A 20393-nucleotide genomic window follows, 5' to 3' on the forward strand; every position below is an offset into this window, starting at 1 on the left:
TGCAACACGGGTCAACGGTGGACATTGACACAAGAGACGACTGCAAGTTCGTCGAGAAAAATCCAGTTCCATACTCGATCTTCCCCATCCTCCTCCATGATGATGCCGAAAAGGGGGCTAGCGATGTGTCACTCCAACGCACACGACGGAAGCTTGGCATGTTGCTCCAGGCATGGCGACGGCTTGAAGGAGCGGAGACGCCATCGACGCGGCAATCCAACATAGCAATGTGTCAAGCGCCGCTGCGTCGACCAACTTGTGCTCATCGGAGCATAGCACACTAGCAAACAACCGCCTTCTAGAGCACCGGAGTCACTCATTGAAATCAAGTTCCAGACAACTGAGAACTGGCATTAAGAGAAGGGCACAGGTCAACCAAAAGCAGCAATGAAACACGACGGAATGAGAAGGTGACTGATCGTCAGGTATGGGGTCTCCTATCCCGACACAGAATCCCCCTTCACAATCGATCCACCTTTACGAGGATCAGGCTGGCTAAGTCTAATAGAGCGCTCTCCCACCAAAACTTATGTATGGTGAAACTGACGATGTCATCAATCTGATCAGGAATTGTACCAATGTCCCTGGTCTTCATAGTATTTCCACTCCAGGTCGTAACCAGCATCTATCATATCGCATCACCCGCGCCGCGCCCAATCCCAGCCCTACCGGCATCCTTTCATCCGCTTCACCGTGGCCAAGTAAAATGAGAGCCCGCGAGGCTCTGGTATCATCCGATGGGTTGTCAAGGGCTGGAGGTTCAGAAGATCCCGCTGCATAGCCTGCATTTTGATCGGGCTGCTCTGCTCCTCCTCTTCATAATCGTCATCCTCAATCGTCATGTCAAGATCCTCCTAAAACATCCCTAAAACGCTCACCCCGATGACCCCCCCGATCGAATACACCATCGCCAACAATACCGCAAGAGACATGGCACAGCATTGACTCAACCGTTCAAGAATGAGGTTCTTGGGCTCCACATCCTTCACCCCAATGATCTCTCGGATGTCTACCTCCCAGTCAGCGAGACCATCAATCTGCTGTCCTTTCCCAAAACAGGGATCATCAAGATAAGCGCCGTGGAAGAGGGTGAAGGTACGGGTGTGACGGGAAAGGGGTTCGACGATGTATAGCGGTTACGCGCTCAGGTGGTGAAGTGTCAGACATCTTGCAAAGGGCCAGATAGTATTTCCAGGCTTGATACGAAGGGTAGAAATTATGAGAGAGTGTTTGTGACATGAAGTACATGTACAAGGTTGTAAGTTATGCGCGCGGCTGTTCTGGCCAATCGTGTGTTCAGGGGCGGCAATTGAATAGAGAACCACAGACTACATGTCCTCTTGTCAACCAATTTGTTCATGAAACAGATCGAAACCCTATCTCTTTTTAAGTGTCTAAATAATGAATGAAGACAAATTCCAGTGAAATCTCACTTCGAGGCGGTTACATGACTTTCACAATTCCCTAGCTGTAATTCCGGCGTAGATAACCTTCAGAGTTGAATGCGAACAAAAAGGAGGCAGGGTGAGATCTTGGAGCATTTTCATTTTGCATTAGTATTTGAGGTTTGGAGACTTCATATGGACTGTCTAGAAGCGGTTTGTACATGAATAATTTATTCTGTTGCAAAATGGACGACAAATACATGACTTTCTGCTCATCGTCAACCTACCCTAAAGATTGAGATTGCCCAGCATGTGTCTCCTTCTCAAGCAAAATGCATCTACATCGTCGGTCAAATAAGCCATGAGAATATTTAAATACTTGAACTTGGCAGTTGATCACAATTCACGGATAAAATCCTGAGTTTATTGCTGTTTTTATACAGATGCATCATCGATTTTGACCCCGCCCATTTCGCTACCGACGCTCCTCCCAACATTCTGCCACAACATCACGACGGACGAATAAGCCGACTTGCCGCCCCCAGAACATCACATTACGCTGCGGATCATGTTACATCTTCAAAATGCTCCAGCTGCTGGGACGTTGAGGCCTTCCCCAGTACGCACCAAGGTGAGCTCCCAGGTTTTCCTAAGTTCGCTTGACTTAATGACGACTCTAGCGACTCTCACCATTTTCGTGCCCACATTGCAACTGTGTCTTGACAAGCTGATGGTGACCTCCACAATCTATCAAGCGACTGATCCCGACAGCGTCGCCGACCATACTGTCCCTCCATTCCCGCCCTTCCGCTCGATGATCCAACCTCCAACTTGAACAAAGTCCAACACTGAAGGTAGCCTGGGAGAAAGCTAAGCAATCTACCGATGACTTCAATGGAATCCTCATCTGCATTCGGAACATGGACATGAGCGACGGTATTTTGTCATCATCTCTCAGCGGTAAGCCCCCCCCCCCCTTTTGATGTTGAAGCAATGTGCCCCGAAGAAATCGTTGCAGGCTTGAACAATTTCTGATTCACCTACAAATGTCTCTATGCCTTCGCCGCGCGGTGTAAGCCACAGTCGAACCCTTCTTTAGAGAGAAGGGACCAAGCTCAACGGAGTAGTCAGAAAATTGCGTTCAGTCGGACGGTAGCTATGAATATCTCCCTGGAAAATGAAAAGGACAAATATACGATTCCGCGTCGCCACGGGCCAAAGAACGTGAGATAACTGAAGGTTCGGATGAAAGATGAAGGAGGACAACGACGAAGCGGGAGACATCATAGGGAATGAAATCGAGTCCTGGAGCAAGACTCCAAGGCGACGTGAAGTTTGTTGATATCGTCGGCGTGAGCAAGGGAATGATGACGTAAAGGATGGTTTCGCGTTTACTTCTTGAAACCTATAGGCAAATTTATCTAAGAGAAAGACGTAGCAATTTCATGCGATCATGAAAAAAGACCAAGAACCAAAGTTCTCAGCGATTGGTGATGCTAGTGAGCGCAAGTACCACGGTTCTCGGGAGCAATCGAACATTCTACTCAGGTGCGAGACAGTCCAGCAAAACTACGTCCATATTCACGAAACCTTTTAAACCTAGACATGGATATGTTGCATGATCAATTGTAAGGAAGCTTGACCATATTCACCTTATGCAGGGAGTAATTTTACAGATGACTGACCTGGCCGCAAAGCGGCAAGACCACTGGCCTCGATCACAGCTTGGGATGCTCCTCGCGGCATGGGGCTTCTTACAAAACTCAAGTAGGACAAGATACCCAGGTACTTCCAAGCTCACTCAAGACCTCCCCAAGTCCCTTATTGGTAGCGAGGTCACTGTAAACTTGCCAAGGGTACTGGGGGATCACTGGCTGGTAAGAAACAAGACCTGGCCCAGCACCCCTCCACATCAATTGAAGTGACGGTCCGTTGACAGTGCCATTATCAATAGGTTACTAGTCCACCTCTTACTTCTTTAGTGCGGAATCCTCACCCATAAGTTTCTCCATCGACTGCCGTTTTCTCTCCTTCCATTCTTCATCATCCGCACTCTGTAAACCTAAACATGGAGAACCCAACCATTTTTGAGCAAACACTCGGTAAGTCCCATACCTCTTTCTAAACACTCACAACCTAACGTATCAAAGTCGACATTGTCTATAAGACCGTTCTGATCACCTACCATCACCACCAGGTGATTCACTTCGCGGCCTGCGAGACTGTAAAGGCACTTGTCTACTACCACCAGTTGAAAGACTTCGCGACGCGCCACGGCGTCGACAAAACGATCAAGAAGCTTTTTAAGCAATTTACCAAGCCAACATCCCGACAGCTCCGTGGATCCCGGGGCCCCAGAGCCGAAGGCAGCTTACTTGCCATCTTCGACGCTCTGACGAATTGGGATAAGATCAGAGATCTTGTAGTCGAGGAGTTTACTGCTATCAACCCTTTTAGACAAGGCCAGCCAGGTCTTGTCTTCGCCCTCCTGAAATGGCTCAAAGCCATCACACCCCTCGTTCACGAGGATTTGCCCAATTTGTCTGGGGACAGACTCTCCCAAACCTGGAGAGCGATGAAGGACTTATGGCTGACCATCGGAGCTGAAGGAGGGTGGGACGGACGAAGGGAATGGTGGTGGTAGAGATGAACGAGGGCGGCTACTTATGCGTCGTTGAGTGATGGAAAAGTGCTTTTGGCTTCTGGAAGAACAGGATGATCTGGAGGCATGACAGTCGCGATCCAACTCCTTACCCGCCGTCTGAAGCTCAACATCCTAAGCGGTCGCCTTTTCAGAAGAGCCCTTGCGTCAGGAAACATCTTGGACTCAGTGTAACCCATTTTGTGAATTTGAAGAATGGCTGTGGTATTATCGCGTCAGGTCACATACCCGTAAGAGAAACTGAAGATTGTGGAAATTTGTTGGTATAGACGAAGCACCAATCGAAGCTACATGTCACCAGTGAAGATGAGTAGATATTCATAATTGAAAGGGTCATGCAGCTGCAAGACAAACATGAAGTGAAATGACGATGGATGCGTTTTCTAGGTGTGTACCATCATAAGGGGATGACAGAATGTACATTCATAGAGGGATAACGTGTTCTTGAATATGCCCTTGTTCTGTCTCTAGGCTACGCGATATAACAACACATCTCCCGTCCGAAATTCTGGATACCTTCTGATCTAAGCTTGATTCATGAACTTCATACGCTCCTTCCATGATCCTTCATGTTCGTGATCTCAGTACAATGGCCCACTCAAGGTGATGATGGTTCTGCGTCAGCGACTATTGATAAACAGACGTCAAATTTGGATTAGGGCTCTTCAGCTTCAGTTTCTTTAAGGCCTTCAGCCGCACTAGACAACCATCCTTATGCAAACGCGGTCAGAGCGTCACCCAAAAAACCACCAGTTACATCCTTGCAGGAACAATGTCTCTTATTCTTGTGAGCGGCAAAGACTGTACCTTTTTTTGCTAACACAAGGCGCTCTACCACACCGCGCCCCGGCTGTCCCCGCCCACGCCGAAGACAGGTTCTCCGGGATCTGGCCAGTGTGGTTTTCACGACATGTGACATAGAAGCACACGGCGATGTCTATCGCAATTCAAAATCGTTTGTGGAACAGACGGTGCAAGAAAGGGGCTGGAGATGAGCACCCCCCAACTTCATTACCTGACCAGCCACGGAGGCTTTGATATTGTGACTGCGAACTGATGTAGTGCAAGGGATGGACCTTTAAGGCGCTACCTAAACCGCCAACGGGCTCAACCCTCGCTTGAGGCCCATCTGATGACCAACACTGCCTGTATCTCCAGCTCAGATTCCTCCTCAGCCTCTGAACCCTTGCGCGTCAAGCGCCCACATGCCTGTTCTGCGGAATGCCGAAGCCCCTTCCTCTGGCGCTCATCCGGCCAGCCGTACTTCCTCATGGCTTGTCTTTGTTGTTCTTCCATCCGACACCAGTGACAGGATTTGTGCTATCAGAAACTCAACCATCATCTCCGTTGTGCACAGTTCAGGTTGTCACGTATGCAGTGACCAAATAGCTGGCGAGAGGGTGGCTTCGTCTCCGTCGACCGCTACGCCAAAGACCCGAGTCTGAAGAGGCGCAGCATGATTCTCAAGCAAGCAGAACGAGGTGAAACTTACTGGGTGAGAGATGTACACTGAGAACAATTTATTCCGTAACTCAGCGGCGATTGGTGCGAGAGATGACGGAGGACTTTGAGCTCCCGCCCAATAAAGTAGCTTCCAATGAACCGCTAAATTTCGTACATCGAGGTCAGCGACTGCTTCTGGACAAGATCAAGTCAAACACACCATCCTACCGCTAGAGTGGCCGACAGGACACTGGATGAGAAGAGAGAGGGGGCGGAAATGGTTGTGGTAATGAACATGGATACCGCGAAATGATGATGGAAGGACTTTGTCCAACTGTGAATATGAGATGAAAACGCGAGGAATGAGATGGGATGCGGTGACGTGCTGGGGCCGAAGGCGGAGGAGAGGCTCAGGAGGGAAGGGAGTCGGCCTTTGGTGCTGAAGGGAAGATTGATAGCGGGCGAGTTTCTCCGGGTCACCCTTGCCATGTACCGACCTAGCCACCCCCACCTAACTTCCATATGATGTGACGAACCACATTTTCAGGGGCTGGCTTCCACTGCGAGGTCAACGACCTACCCAAGCTTCAGCAACTTTCTCTTCGATCAATATTAAGAACGCCCTAAGATCTCCATCCCTGAAGCATCGCTATCATTCAGAAGCGCGGTCTCTCGTCTAAGGATGTCAAGCCGTGGTATTCGCTGAAGGACTTCACCAACCCAGTCTTTCACCAAAACCACTGCCTCTTCTATACGTCCCAGCCGTCAAAGCATATATCACAACACATCCATGACACGGGTAGTAAGGTCTAGGTATTCAACAGGCCCAAAAACATGCCGCAATTGGTCATGTAATACCCGTCCCTGTCTCTGGCGGACGTTGGTTGCGGTTTCTGACGAGCCATGTGCAAAACCTTAATTAAGACAGTCACAATGCCTTTTAGAAATAAACCACTCCCGACTTTGGGATCAAGATTACAGACTCATATATCTTCATTATTCATTCATGTAGTAAAGTGTAGGCCTGAAGCTCTACATCGACATCTTCGTAAAAACCTGAACTCCAACCAAATACATCAAAACCTTGCCGAAAGCCCTGCACCCTACGTAGGACACTACCTTTGGTAGGTCCATCAAAAAAGAAGTAAAAGGGGAAGGGAAAAGAGAAACAGCACGCTTGTACTTCATTGTACTATCGCCATACTCGTCGATCTGACAGACCCTAGTCCGAAATGTTCAAGGGGAAAGTATTCTCATGGCCGGGGGCCTCGATCGTGACGGCCATCTCACCGTCAGGGTCGCGAACACCCCGGTGAATCATGTTGACGCCGTTGAATACAGCGCTGCGCTCTACCAAACATATCTCCTCCACTTGTGGGAGTCTCGCTCCCATCGCCATTATGCCTGTCATGACAAAAGTGTCCAGTTCGGTTCGGTGGCGCTGTCCGGGATTAAGTCTTTGCGCCGGAAGCATGATCCAAGTCGTAATCCTTGGATGGAACTCAATTGAGAGCTGCCTGAGAGTTGGTGAATCTCTCAATTGGTCTGCGATTGTGCAGAGTCGGGTCGTGATATCTATCGGTCGGGATATTCCGCCGATCGGGTAGGCAGTCGCCGGCCCCTTCTCCTGGACTACCAGCTGCTCCATATTCTCAAACTGGTTCAGCTTGGCCCATGAGCCTCCCCTAAGGTGCTGGTGGAAATCGTACAGCGGGTTTTTGAAATTCACCCGAAGTCTGCGTAGATCCGGGCAGCCCTCCTTGATGGAGGCCACCCCGTGTCGAGCCATGCTAGGAACAACATCCATACTCTCCACGTTGCGCAGGGAGTACCTAAGGAACGTGGATAGAGTAAGGGGCCGTAAGTCTGATACTAATACTCTGACCGCGTCCCACCTGGGACCCTCCTTCAACATTCTGTGAAGTGAGGCAATCTCGGAGCTCGACAGCCCATGGAGAGAAAGAGACAAGCAAGTCACGCCGGGCAAATTCTTTTTCGTGGAAATGAGCAGCGCAGGAAGTAAGTCCTTGCCTTCATCGAAAGGATCGTCGTCCTGTGGTAACACCTCGATCCGAAGGGAACTGCAAAACGAGTCAGTAAAAGTCATACGAATTATGTTTTCTGGGCTCCCTACCTGCATACACTGCTCATGGCTCGGGTACGTGATTGGTTCTTGTTTGATAGGAAGCGTAAGAGGACTTCTTCCATTACTGCCCTAGTCCCAGCAAATGCCATCTTGCGGAACAAGTGCCTCTGTATCCCAGCATCAAGCACTTTACAAGCAAGTGAACAGTTATGGAGGTCCTGCATCTGCAGATGACCTCCAATCTCTCCCAACATCTCCAAGGGGAGCGAGCTGAGGGATGACATGGTAGGGAAGAGAAGAGTGATGTTAGAGAAGACAGCAGCACCGAGAATCGGTGCTCGGTACCCTCGAAGGCTGTAAGTGCTGTTTGTGAATTCGTGGTAGGGGGATGTGTATTGTATGTGTGATTCTGCCGCGTGGGAGTAGGTAAGTCGCTTGTTCGCGAGGTTCTCGTCTAAAGAGGAAATTTAAATGTCGGTTTAGGTCGCGAACAGACTCAAAAAGGCAGCTCTTTGGCGGGAGTGAGAAAGGTGATGACTGTGTGATATTGGATGTGTTGAGAGAAGTTGCTTTACCTAGAAGACGAAGGAGGGAATATGGTTCAGAGAAGATGAACGCAAGGCATTCTGAGCGTTGGGTAACCGAACAATAGGAAAGATTCAACACCAGTGGTAGGAACCGGCGGGCATAACGCGGCGGGCCAGGCTGAAGAATGGATATGGCTGCCACTGTCACTCCCAACTGCATACTGAACGTGCTAATTGTCATTCTTTCAGAGGTCTTGGGGACTTTTTCAGCAGTAATTGTAATATGCCAGAGGTAATCTTAGTTACTAAAACTTGTAATTTCAGCGAGATATGTCGGGCCAGCACTTATAGAAAAGCTGGTTTCTTTGGCTGCAAGCCGTAAGACTGTCTTGGTGTATGACAGATTCTTGAGAACATGGGATATCGGTGGTTAATTCATGTTTAATGTACATCCCTACTACAGTATGTTTATGTTAAGCAATCACACCTATGAAAGCCAATGTTCTTTGGACTTTTTGTAACTCCTATCTTGACATTCAAGAAGATATCTTTGAGAAAGTGGAACATCCGACGTGAACACACAGTTGATGTTCTCTGATCACGATACATTCTCAAAGTGACAGCAGTGATATTACTTGTGTGGACTTATGCATGATATTGTGTCTTTTTGTGGCCTCTCTCTATCTCTCTGCAACTCAGCAGAAGAGTACTGGTTATTACGAATTATGCACAAACAGGCTTCGATTTCTCAAATAAAAATAAAAACAATTATTCCGTGAATTCCACGCTTCCCACTTCCTAGGCATTCTTTAACAACATCTTGGAGTGGCTCGTAAACAGGGGCGGGGAAAAGGAGATGGTAAAAGGCGAAGAAAAGAAGAAAAGACCCTTCAGATCTTGGTGCGGTGGGCGCGTATCAGACTTTGACTGGCCGCAGTGTTATGGCTACCCAAATACATTATCAACTACTCTCAACGTGGAAGCATCATCAAGACTTACTGTTGAGGTGGGATCTGTGTCCCTGGTGCCGCCGGCTGGTCTGAGCAAGCTCAGTACAGAGTCCCAAAGGGAAACGCATGCCTGTCCAATTCGTTCTCAATAGAGAAACGAATGGCGGCATCCGCCCCCCTTACTGCCCTTAATACAGTGGTTCCATGAAGGAAGGCCACCTGCTTTAGGGCAGGGAGCTTGGCAAAGATATGGCTGTTTCGCTGCCGAACATAATGCTCGACAGTGTCCATACCTGTGCCAGTCCCAGGGACCCCGGGTTGATGAGCCACGAGGATTGCCCTCGGGAACGCCAACCCCAGCCGCTCAAGGTGTCGAAGACTCGACACGTCCTTGACAAGGGCACACACGTAAAGCTACAAGTCTCAGAAGGCTGGAGATGCCTTCCGATCAGGAGGTGAACCTCGTGGGGGAGATGCATGAACGACGGAGGTGACATGATAGTAGGTAGGAGCTACGTACAGGTCAGTGGAAGGTCTTCACAAATCTCGACGAATACTCTAGGGAAGGATCGTGAGATGAGTATTTTGGGTCGAGCGGATTTTCGTTCTTGTTGAGAGACATGAGACTCTGAGATTTGAATGGTACGAATAAAGCAAACAGTTCACTTACTTTTGGCTTCTTGACTTCTGAGGAGTAGCAGAGGATGCTACGAGATAGAGAGAAATCTGGTTGCGTTGGTATTTGTTAAAATTTGTGCAAATATTTTGATTGCTGAAGTTCGGAAGTCTTGTGGAAAGGGAAAAGCAAGGGGAGAGTTGGATTTCTGCCAGAGTCTTAACCCCCTCCCGAGCAGCAGCGCCAGCGCCAGCGGGAGACCAGCGGGGAGAAGTGACTGTTGCCCGTCAGTGCTGGCTCAGTCTTCTTCACCAAGCATTCACTTTCATATTTTTCGTTTACAGTTCTGTCTGAGACAATAGTGAATATCTGTCATGCAGAGCAAGCTAGCTATCGTAGCCAAGCAAAGGGGCCCTGGTAAGTTGTTGAACAGCGAGGTGAACACCTATCTACACGTGCCGTTCACTTTAACAGCTTTTCGTGAACAAGTGAGTAGATGGGAATGCAGACTGATTCGAAGAACAGACTTGGAGTGATTGTGAAGTGACGGGAAAGTGAGTGTTCCGTTACCCAGCTTCGAGTGTTCACGATATTGATCAAAGGACAGCCTCAAAAGCATCTCAAAGTGAGTACCAGCATTCATTTCTATCCCAAGATGTCACAAAAGCTAATTTATTACAATTTTATTTTAGGTATTATTTCCAATCCCAAGAAGAAGTCACAAACTCGAATTCCTGCTTCAACTCCAAAGCCAGACTCATGTCTTTCCCCGACCGTTCCAATTATCAAGATCGAATTCCCAGAGACAACATCAAGTCAAGCCAACCAGCCACACCTGAAGTTTATTTCATCGACTTTATTGTCACAGCTGCCGGAGTCTTCGTCCTGGGTGTATGTGCCAACTCGCCGCACCAATCAGATCTTCCTCCTCGCACAACGCAGGGAAAATGCTGCCCATGCCGCCTTGGTCGTTGAGGGCCGACTCTGGGACGGAACATGGCGTGCTTAAAGAAACCGCTGAGGCCCATCGCCCGGCGTAGTACGCCGTGGTGTTGGCCTGGCGCATTCCCTCAACTGCATGCTAAGCTGACAGATGCATTGTCCATCGCCTTTCGAAGGCATCTACTCATTGCACGGCCCATTTTTCCAATGAAAAGATCGGAAGCGCAACGCAGTAGCTATGTCAGGGGCAATTGTCTAATCCTGCCGTGCAAGCTCCCCCGCAACCAACACTAGCCGATTGCACAACCTGTCCAACTGCCTCAGCAGTGCTTTCAGCAACTTCGTGTGCAGGGCGCCAAACAGCCTCAACCTTCTCAGCCCCAGCCAACCCGTCAACCCAGCAAGCACCTACTTCGTTCGCTTCATTTATGCAATCGGATTCAATCAACGCCCATTTCGATAGCTTCGGTTGGTAAAGTGCAGCATTATTGGAGAGTGTCAATATCACCTGTCCCCTTCCCCTGGAAATGCCTTCTCGGTGGCAGATTCCTGAGACAGCATCACACTTAAGATAGTGAGTAAGAACACAGTATAATGAGATTACTGAGCTAACTGGGTTCTGGCTGAACCAGGTATCGAGTCATAATGTTCGAGTTACAGTCGAATCCCTCCCACAGGGGTATTCTGGAAGGAGGGAGCAGGTTCGAATATCACGAAGCTTCATTACTTGGCTACGAAGTCGATAGTTCAATTTATAACCATATTTATTTATTGACCAGCCTTGCTCCATAAACAATAACCGGCATTGATCTGTGTCGTGTTGTGTTCGCTCTCGCAAGTAAACGCTCAAGGTCCACCACACAGAAACATCACCCATGCTGACACTCTAGCACTTTAGCGATATCATCTAGGGGCTTTCTGAACTATATGTGCGCGTTGGGATCTGGAACCAGACTTATATCACCCTTTCAATTGAGCCCTTAATCTCACGATGCATGCGAGAGGACATGACCTTTGACAGCAACCAACTCCTGCACATCAAGACACGACCCTTCCAAAGCAACTTCGCGAAATACACTTTTCCAATTCCTACATACATAACGCAATCACCCCTCAGCGCCCCATCACTTCAAGAACTCCTCTTTCCCCTGCTCCATCAACACCTCCCTCACAACTCCCAAAACCCTCTCATGCCCCTCCCTTGCACCAACAAACCCAAAGTTAGCATTAATCTTCCTCCCCGCTGTCAAATCAATCTTCTTCCCATGAACATCCGTAATCTTTCCACCAGTCTCTTCAAACAACAACATGGCACCCGCATGATCCCAGGCTTTAGCGTATCGATCTCGACGCTTGTAAACCCAGACTGTCGTGTTGCCGAGACCCATTGCGAGAACCGCCCAGCGAAGAACCCAAGGCAGGAGGTCGTTTCCTGGATAAGGAGTGTTGAGACGCGAGGCGACGATTTCGTGAATGCCGGAGAGGGCGGAGTCGACTGTTGAGCTGGTGACGAGGCTGGTGTCCTGATTGGTGTAAAGAGGGAGTCGTCTTGGTTGATCAGTTCGTAGGGGGCGGATGTAAGCGCCGTGACCTTTGACAGCGAAGAAGATACATCCTTCGTCTTTAGGATCAATGTCTTCGTTCTTGAGAGGTGCCTGGGCGTCAATTGACAAATTCGGCGCACCAACGATCCCAACAGTCTGTTCACCATCCACAAGCAGAGCCATGTTGATAGCATAAAGCTGACCGAGAAGATACGTCTTCGTCCCATCAATTGGATCAAACACCCAAGTTCTCCCAGTGGCAGACGGGCTACTAGCTCCGCACTCATCAATAAGATCACACATCTGCTCCCTGCTCTCGGGCAACTTGCACAGCGAAACTGTATCCTCATCCTCAGCAATTCCCTCCAAAAGCTGCCAGACCCTCTCCATCAACACAGAATTCTGCCTCAAGTCTGAAGCATCCTCCTCCCCAACAACTTTGTCCTCCGGAAACGCATTCTTGATCGTGGCTGTGAGGAGCGCCTGAACCGCAAAATCGGCAACAGTGACAGGACTCAAGTCATCCTTCTCAATTGCGCCTTTATCTTTGTCAGAAACAATCGATTGGCTCAATTGAGCAGCTTTTTTCAAAGCGCCAATAGCTACGGTGAGTTCTTTCGCGTACGGACTGTTCATTTTGAGTTGTGTTGAGGAATGATGAGCGTTCTGTGAACAAACCCCGCTTTGAGTAAATAGTGGATAAATGCATACTGACCTCATTCACGCTTGTAAGCTAACTTAGCACTTACTCATCTCATCTCATCTTCATCAACACCAACACCAGATGGATCATTACACATGCCTGAACGATCGCTGAAGCTCAATGCCGCCGCCAACACTTTTCTAGGCGAACCGTTCGAACTCAAACCCCTTGTCAGCGAGATCTTACGCACAAGGTACTGTGTCCCCGGAAGTATCTTTCTTGTCGAGGGCGTTGATCGCATTTCTGTCTCAAGATCGGGAAGATGGCAGGTCATTCGACTTCTTCTCGGTGACGGGGAGGTCTGTATTCAGGCGATATTGGCGCCTGATATGCATCGCTTCGTCACCACGGGGGACATCGCCTTTGGGGCTTATGTTCGGTGTGAGAAGTTCGATGTCAAGTGGAAGGACGTTGGTGAGCAGAGCATGGTGATGCTGTTGGTGAGGGATCTGATCACAGTCGGTTGGAACGAAACATATCGAGCACTTCAGAAGGAGGATGAACCTCTACCCCAACAAATTCCGGCACCAGCACTTCAAGCAAAGTTAGCACCTCAGCCCAAGCCAGCACCAGAACCTGAGCCAGAGGTCAGGCCAGCTCTTGATCAACCCAAGCTTCCAAAGGGACCCCCCAAACCAGCCTTCGAGGATTATCTGGAGTTTGACGATGTCGACGAAGGAGCCGCCGAAGAAGCTTTCGAAGCCTTTGAGAGACTCATGAATGCCAATAGACCCAAGACACCTCAGAAGGCACCTCCGCCACCAAAGATTGAGTCTCCACGAAAGTCCGAGACATTTCCGAAGCCGCAGACACCAACAAAGGCACAACTCTGGCGGAAACCACGAACACCACAGAAGACAGAGACACTGCAGAAACCACAGACACCGCAAAAGGCAGAACATTCACTGAAACCACGAACACCACAAAAGCAGGAGACATTGCGGAAGCCTGATACACCACAAAAGACTGAGGTATCCCGAAGGCCACCAGGTCCACAAAAGACTGAGATAACACAAGAGACACCAACATCCCACCAAGCAATCGCCCTGCCCCGCGACTGGCACAATCCCCAAACCCCCCTCAGGCTCACCATCCTCCGCCAAATCCCCCACCTGCCCTACGCCCAGAACTGGTCCTGCAACGTCCTCGCCATAGTCTCCCAACTCTCCGCAGTTGAACCCTCGAGTCTTCCGCCCTACCGACAGCGGGTAGCACGCCTCGCAGACCCGTCTACGTCAAAGCAAGTCCACCTCACAGTCTTTTTGGATCCAGAAGCTTTCACTCCCCGTGTTGGAAGTGCTGTGTTGCTTGTGGGTGTGAAGAACCATCGTTTTGATGGCGGGAGTTTGAAGAAGTATGAGAGTGATCGCAAGAATGGACGGTGGTGGTTTGAGAACCCTATTGAGATGGACTGGTGTGATGTTGAGGGGATTAATGATTGGTGGGCGCAAGTGACTGCGGCTACACAGGGTCGACGTTAGTACCGTTAGATCAATTGATCCCGTAACTTTCTTGCGCTATCTCGTTCCGATGTTACCATGTTCACATAACAGTAAGGATATCGCGAATTAAGAAATAGTGGAATAAAGTCTCAATACAAATGCCATACATGATCTCTAACACCAGTAGCAATTATCTAGGGGTCCTGTTCATCCCTTTCCGTTAACGCCAGGATCGCCGTCCTCATCCTCACGATCTTTGATGGCCCTTCTATTGGGAATCCACTCAAAGCTCTGAGGGCAATAGCAAGATAATCTTTTTAACTTACCCCCAACCTGATCAGCCTAACGCTCAGCAACAACAATAACATAAAGATGATCTAACCTCTATCGATGAACACAAAGAGAAAAGCGAAAACCGCCGACAGTTGTGAAACTCGAGAGATAGCCAGAGGGGCGTTCGTCGAAGGGGCAAACCGAACCAAGCTACTAGACTCGGCAACAGGAGGATACTTCTCAGGAGATTGGACAGGAGTGGCCTCATCTAGTCCATGTCCACTGCTTGGGACCGCCAGCTTTTGAATTGGTAGCGGCCTGGGCTGCACCCTCTCTTGCTTAAGCAGATCCTCGGGCGGTAGTTTTCGAGGAACTCTCGTTCCTCCTGGGACAGACCTGCGGTTGACACCACACGGCAATGATTGGCTGGGGCAGCTCGCCGCTACCATGTTCCCTCTTCAATTCCCGTCGTCCCCGCCTTCATCGTCCCCGCCTTCATCATCCTCCACCGGATCATCCTCATGCTTCAGCTCAATGAACCTGGCATTCTGCCAGAACTGGAACTTCAACGGGAGACTTTCCCGCACCAGTTCCTGAGATGGCAGGGTGTGGTCGAAGAGCGTCCCTGCGTTCGGCGCCTGTTTCTCCGGCTTGTAGAGTGCCACTCCACCCAAACTGGGCACAATGAGAAAGTCGTCATCTTGAAACACCTTTGTTCGTAGTACTTGTCCAGGGTCTGCGTGTCTCATAGGTCTCCATTGGGGCACGGGCGCTGCCGGTCTGTCGAGGGGTCGGAGAGTCTCCAGGTGAGTTTCTGTATAATACTCCGGTTGGTTTTGAGGACCTAGGTCATCATACGTGATGGATGACGCAAGGACGAGATCTCCCTTCCAGAAATGGGCGTCTGCAAGTCTCTTGACGTTACGATGATGCTGCATAGCCCGAGGGCCGTTCCACCGGAGGTCCGGGTCTGCGGAGAGGAATTCGTGGTTGGCGAAGGACTCTGTGAAGAGGTTGAAGGTTATGACATTCCAATCTCCCTTCAAGGTCTTGGGGTCACAGCAGTCGCAGAGCTCGAGCTTCCTCTTCTCGATGCCCTGGAAGCGGTAGGTGGCCAGGGTGTAAGTGCCGTGGTCGTCAGACTTGCGGCTGGAGAAGGTGATGGCCACTCGGGTGACCTCGTTGCAACCCGGCTGGGGTTTTTGCAGCGGGTTGGGGATTGACTTGGTCTTGGTGGCGACAATCTTTCCGTCCTTGAACTTCACCACTTTCAGAGTACAGAGGTTCGGATCTACTGGCGTCAGTCATTGTTGAGAAGCGGGGGATCGTTGAACTTACCACGAGCAGGGTGGGAGAGCGCCCAGACGGCGAAGAAAACGTTATCGTGCTGAGGATGAGGTAGGACTTGCGCCAAGCCATAGCAACCTGGCTGGGGGCCAAAGGCATGTCCAATTCCAGACAGGTCTACTTTTTCAAGAGTCTCACGCCAGCTGTAGCTAAAGATTTGTCCATTTGTAGTAACAAAGAACATCTTCCTCAAGTCTACATATGCGTGATCGAGACCGGTAGGGAGCGTAAGCTCAACCCAGTCTCTGGTATCCATCTTGGCGACATGGCTAGAGACGTCAGTGATCATATCCCAAGAAATGCTGGCTCGTCACTTACATTTTGTTCAGTCCTGCCTCTAAGTCGAGAAGGATCAGGAATTGATCGCTTATAGCAGCGGCCTGGAATCGCCCACCTCTCATGGCACTAGCAAGAGGGCTGAATCTCTCCCGATTCGCCTTGCGTATGTCATCAACGATGATGATCCGCGTCGACAGCTGCCACACCAGCCTTCCCTTGTTGTACAGGAAGGGCCACGGAACACCTTTGGAATGGACTGATGCACTCTGCCGGGAGAAGAAGTGGTTTGTGGACAGATCCCACGGAGTCCACGTTCGGCTATCGTGAGGATGCATCCACTTGAGGTGCTTGTTGAGCTCGAGCGAGAAGAGCTTTTGGGGGTGATCTTTGGGGTTCATGGGCACGAGGCCAGGGAAGAAGTTATGGAGTGCTTGAGCCATCGTCTCCCTTTGCCCAAACTTGGCTTTCCAGCTCTTACTCACAGCGAGGCAAGTACGGTAGTCGTCAAAGTCGAAATACTTCAGTATCTCACACACCATCTCAGGAGGTAGCTTCTCTAGTCCAGCAAGTACGATTGTGGTCTCTGAGATTTTCTTTCTGAGGTAGAGGATGTCAAAGGGTGACAGGCTGGCGAAGAGAGTATCAAGCTCATCCTTCCGGGAGGCTGCGAGCAAGGACTTGTCATTTTCGTCCATGACTGCAAGTCTTTGACGCGTTTATGCGTGTAGACCGATCCGAATTAGTGAGTGGTAAAGAAAAAAGTGAAAATGGACGGGTTTTGCGGAGTTGAGATTTGAGTGTTACCAAGGCAAGTTCCCCTCCTGTAGAGGACTTGACTTGGGCAACATCTGCATATTGCACTGGTCACATGATCCACTTCTCTGGCACTGTGACCTCCTGGCCTTCTTCCTCACAACAAAAGCTCCCAATAATTTCAAAATAATTTTCCAACACATACAAAAAATATTTCTTATCCATTCTCCTTCATCCAAACATTCATTACCTCCTTCACAACAAACAATATTTCTTAACACTGCGCACCGCACTTCCCAAATGCACAAGTCTCTTCACTGTGTTGGCTTGATATATCTCGTTGAGATATCATATGTTTTAAATATCAATCAACAAGGTATGCTTTTCATTGGAATATCCCACAGCTCTTGGGTGACATCGAGAGTTGAACTGACTTTTCATCGCCCAGTCCCTTTCGTACCATGAGCACCGCCTCGCTCAGGCCCAGTGTGACTTTGGCCGGCCAACGCTCACTGCCATAAGTGAGTATGGCTCCTGGGAGTAAAACGGCCGGCCTTGCCCAGGTTCATCGAGACCTCGGCCAGCCAACGCTCACAGTCACAAGTAAGTATGACTCTTGGGAGCAAGAAAGATCGATGCTAACCCCTCATGCAGTACGACCTGGCGTGAGAATTATTTCCACCCGTGGATTTTCAAGGGATGTCGAGAGCGTACTGGACCCAGCAGAGGTTCAACGCGGGAGTGACGCCCCCCGAGCATCTTCGTTGGACTCGACACTGACATTTGACAGATGAGGCGATCCCAAGTTTTCGGACTTTGGTGATACTGCCGAGTGTCTGCTGCGGGGTGAGACCCACGTCGGAGGGTGATAGAGACCGCCTCTGAGGCGGATCCTGTCCTCGCCTCTCCATCGTCGGGTGCTCGCTTGACTACCCCGCAACTCTCCAGGATCAAGACTACTTTGATTCCGAGGAAGCCAGCGTCAAGGCCCTGTCGACAGCCCTCAAGACTATAACAGCTCGTGACCCCATTCAAATCGGGGCGATGTTGAGTGCCACCTCCGGAGTATGACCCACGCAGAGGGTGATAGAGACCGCCTCTAAAGCGGATCTCGCTCCTCCCCTCATGCTGGGTGCCCTACTATTTCCCCGTTCACCTGCTGTATTTTGCACTGCATTTGCGAAACACAACAACCTTTGGATTCTCGATCAACGCGCTGGCATCATCTCACCGGCTCTCGACCTTCCCCCCACTAGGGGTGATCCTCTGTCCCCTGCTCCATGGGTGAAGCATGAACAACAGTCGAATGACAACACCACGGGCTTCATCGTATGCCGCAGTTGGTGCCAGAGCTTCTGCTCTGCATCAAGTCTCCGCCCTCTCTCAGGTTAGGTACCGTCCCCACGTATGGGTGGTGTGAACATCCATCCCTCGTAATGAGGTGAAAGCGGTATGTTGTGAACACTGAGATGCATGTTCATAAGAGCTAACTTTGACACGCTTACAGGCCTTATCAAGACACGCTACTTGGATGAGACATGTCTCTGTTCAACTTGTTGGAGGATGATGACGCCGATATCCATCCCTCATTATGAGGTGACAAGCGGTATGTGATAGTTACTAAGGCATGTTTGCAGGAGCTAATCTTGAGGCTCCAATAGGCCCTGCTAGGGCACGCTACTCGGATGAGCCAGTGGACCTTTTTCAATAAGAAGATCGAGGCTTTGAAGCATCAGGCAGCTGATGGCAGCGCCCCGGCGACTCTTGTCAAGGAGACTACATCTGGTAAGCCTTATGCTCCCCCTTTGGTCGCGATAATCTAGTCGACTAATCAACCCTTCAATCCAGGTCGCAATCGGGGCCCCAAGCCCAAGAAGGCTAGTTCCGACGACGAACCGGCCGCCCCGATTATGGCAAGCCAGGAGTACCAGCCACAGCAAGTACTCACTGGCAAGTTCATGCCCATGAATGAGGCCGTTCAAACCGTTGCGGCTCTACCGTCCAGCATGGATGCCGTTGGAGAGGTCTAGGACCTGGTTTCATTTCTATCTTGAGCGCGAGGTATGGATGAGACGCTTGAGTGCCATCCATTTTCAGGGCTAGTACATTCGGCTGGTAATGGTGAAAAGCGGTACGTCGAAAACACTGAGGCATGTTCGTGAAAGCTAACCTGACACCAAACAGGCCCTACCAAGGCGCGCTCCCAAACCCACGCCCGATGAAGTCGAAGTCTACGAGACCATGTCTCTGTGTCAGCTTCTTAGGGATGTTGAGGCCAATTTCCATCCCTCATAGCGAGGTGAAAAGTGGTAAGTCGAGAACACTGAGAGGCATATTCGTGGAAGCTGACTTGACATCCTAACAGGCCCGTCTGTGGCTTCACCTACATGGACATGCCCCAACATTCTCATCCACAGTCCCATGAACCTATTCAGATGTATCCGGGCCCCTCTCACCATCAGTGTGTTGGCCCAGGGCCATACTTCTCGCTCCGTCGTGACAGCGTACTGGGTTGCCTGTGTAGATGTATCTTGGTCCCTCACCTTCAGGGTATTGGCCCAGGACCATCCCAGGTTCAGTATCCCGCCCCAGGGCACGCTGCCATGTCCACGTCTGACGACGAAGAGGTCTACGAGACCCCCCATTTATCTGTGCCAGCTTCCTGAGTATGTTGACTCCAATACTCATCCCTCATATTGAGGTGAACAGCGGTATGTCGATAACACAGAGAGGCATGTTCAGGAGCTAACTTTGAACCCCAATAGGCCCTGCCCGGGCGCGCTTGATCAGGAACGGCGAGTGGGCCCGTGGCCAGCGTAAAGTCAGCCAAGCAGAAGAGAAAGGCCGGCGGAGCGGACTGAACATCGAATCGAACGCGGTATCGATGTCATGGAGGCTGCACGTCGCTCTGTGTATGGTGCAAACCATCTTCCTGCCCTCATTCTTGGGGGCGGTGACATCCCGCGCGGAGTTCAGCCCTCCCAATTTTTGGGGGTGCAGGAGGTCGGCGAGATGTGTTATTTGCAGTTGGGACCTGTGGCTGAGAGCTTATAATCACCAATGCTCGGCTTGACAACCTCAAGGAGCTCACCGATGCTCTGGCAGTCCGCGGTCAAGCGGCTGCTTTCAATCTTCTTGAACTGGCCAAGCAGGCGACATTCCTTTGCCAGGATCCTGGTCAACTTCATTGCCGAAGCTTAGCGAGGCCATTGTCAAGGATGAGGAAATGGAAGGCGTCGTCAAGGATGAAGAAACGGAGGATGGAGCTATTGAAGGCCGATGATATGGAAGTGCTTGCTGGCCACAATGTTAAACTCGAAGTCGAAGACCATGATGATGAACGACAATAACATCAAGGATGAGGGAATGGAGGACGGCGCCGTCGAAGGATGAGGAAATGGAGGACGGGTGCTCCAAACGCAAACTCGGCAAGCGGTTGCC

The 20393-nt window shown here is 50.2% G+C and overlaps 6 protein-coding genes across 6 annotated transcripts; 3 read left to right on the forward strand and 3 right to left on the reverse strand.

The window, feature by feature from the left end:
* Window positions 1-3453: 3453 nt before the first annotated feature.
* Window positions 3454-4029, forward strand: FOBCDRAFT_195829 (uncharacterized protein; the record flags this gene model as incomplete). The annotated part of the gene is made up of 2 exons (XM_031194816.2): window positions 3454-3487; window positions 3536-4029. The coding sequence occupies 2 exons, from the start codon at window positions 3454-3456 to the stop codon at window positions 4027-4029; spliced, it is 528 nt and encodes a 175-aa protein (XP_031029554.2).
* Window positions 4030-6712: 2683 nt separating this feature from the next.
* Window positions 6713-8344, reverse strand: FOBCDRAFT_236052 (uncharacterized protein; the record flags this gene model as incomplete). The annotated part of the gene is made up of 4 exons (XM_059610038.1): window positions 6713-7322; window positions 7386-7571; window positions 7625-8030; window positions 8326-8344. The coding sequence occupies 4 exons, from the start codon at window positions 8342-8344 to the stop codon at window positions 6713-6715; spliced, it is 1221 nt and encodes a 406-aa protein (XP_059463957.1).
* Window positions 8345-11468: 3124 nt separating this feature from the next.
* FOBCDRAFT_314832 (uncharacterized protein) lies at window positions 11469-12808 on the reverse strand. Its single transcript, XM_031194820.3, has one exon. The coding sequence runs from the start codon at window positions 12789-12791 to the stop codon at window positions 11736-11738; it is 1056 nt and encodes a 351-aa protein (XP_031029558.2). The 5' UTR covers window positions 12792-12808; the 3' UTR covers window positions 11469-11735.
* A 115-nt stretch (window positions 12809-12923) lies between these two features.
* Window positions 12924-14378, forward strand: FOBCDRAFT_213544 (uncharacterized protein). The gene has a single exon (XM_031194821.3). The coding sequence runs from the start codon at window positions 12954-12956 to the stop codon at window positions 14337-14339; it is 1386 nt and encodes a 461-aa protein (XP_031029559.2). The 5' UTR covers window positions 12924-12953; the 3' UTR covers window positions 14340-14378.
* A 653-nt stretch (window positions 14379-15031) lies between these two features.
* FOBCDRAFT_284831 (uncharacterized protein) lies at window positions 15032-16894 on the reverse strand (the record flags this gene model as incomplete). The annotated part of the gene is made up of 3 exons (XM_031194823.2): window positions 15032-15864; window positions 15912-16189; window positions 16239-16894. 3 exons carry the CDS (start codon window positions 16892-16894, stop codon window positions 15032-15034), a joined length of 1767 nt encoding a protein of 588 aa, XP_031029561.2.
* A 1183-nt stretch (window positions 16895-18077) lies between these two features.
* FOBCDRAFT_314836 (uncharacterized protein) lies at window positions 18078-19063 on the forward strand (the record flags this gene model as incomplete). Its single annotated transcript, XM_031194825.3, has 3 exons — window positions 18078-18281; window positions 18614-18737; window positions 18801-19063. 3 exons carry the CDS (start codon window positions 18078-18080, stop codon window positions 18980-18982), a joined length of 510 nt encoding a protein of 169 aa, XP_031029563.3. The 3' UTR covers window positions 18983-19063.
* Window positions 19064-20393: the final 1330 nt, after the last annotated feature.

Source organism: Fusarium oxysporum, chromosome I (genome assembly GCF_013085055.1).
Source record: "Fusarium oxysporum Fo47 chromosome I, complete sequence".
Taxonomy (NCBI): Eukaryota; Fungi; Ascomycota; class Sordariomycetes; order Hypocreales; family Nectriaceae; genus Fusarium; species Fusarium oxysporum.

Excerpts from the sequence above, each read along its gene's own strand:
- FOBCDRAFT_314832 (XM_031194820.3), bottom strand. The coding sequence starts at position 12,791 with ATGAACAGTCCGTACGCGAAAGAACTCACCGTAGCTATTGGCGCTTTG.
- FOBCDRAFT_213544 (XM_031194821.3), top strand. The coding sequence starts at position 12,954 with ATGCCTGAACGATCGCTGAAGCTCAATGCCGCCGCCAACACTTTTCTA.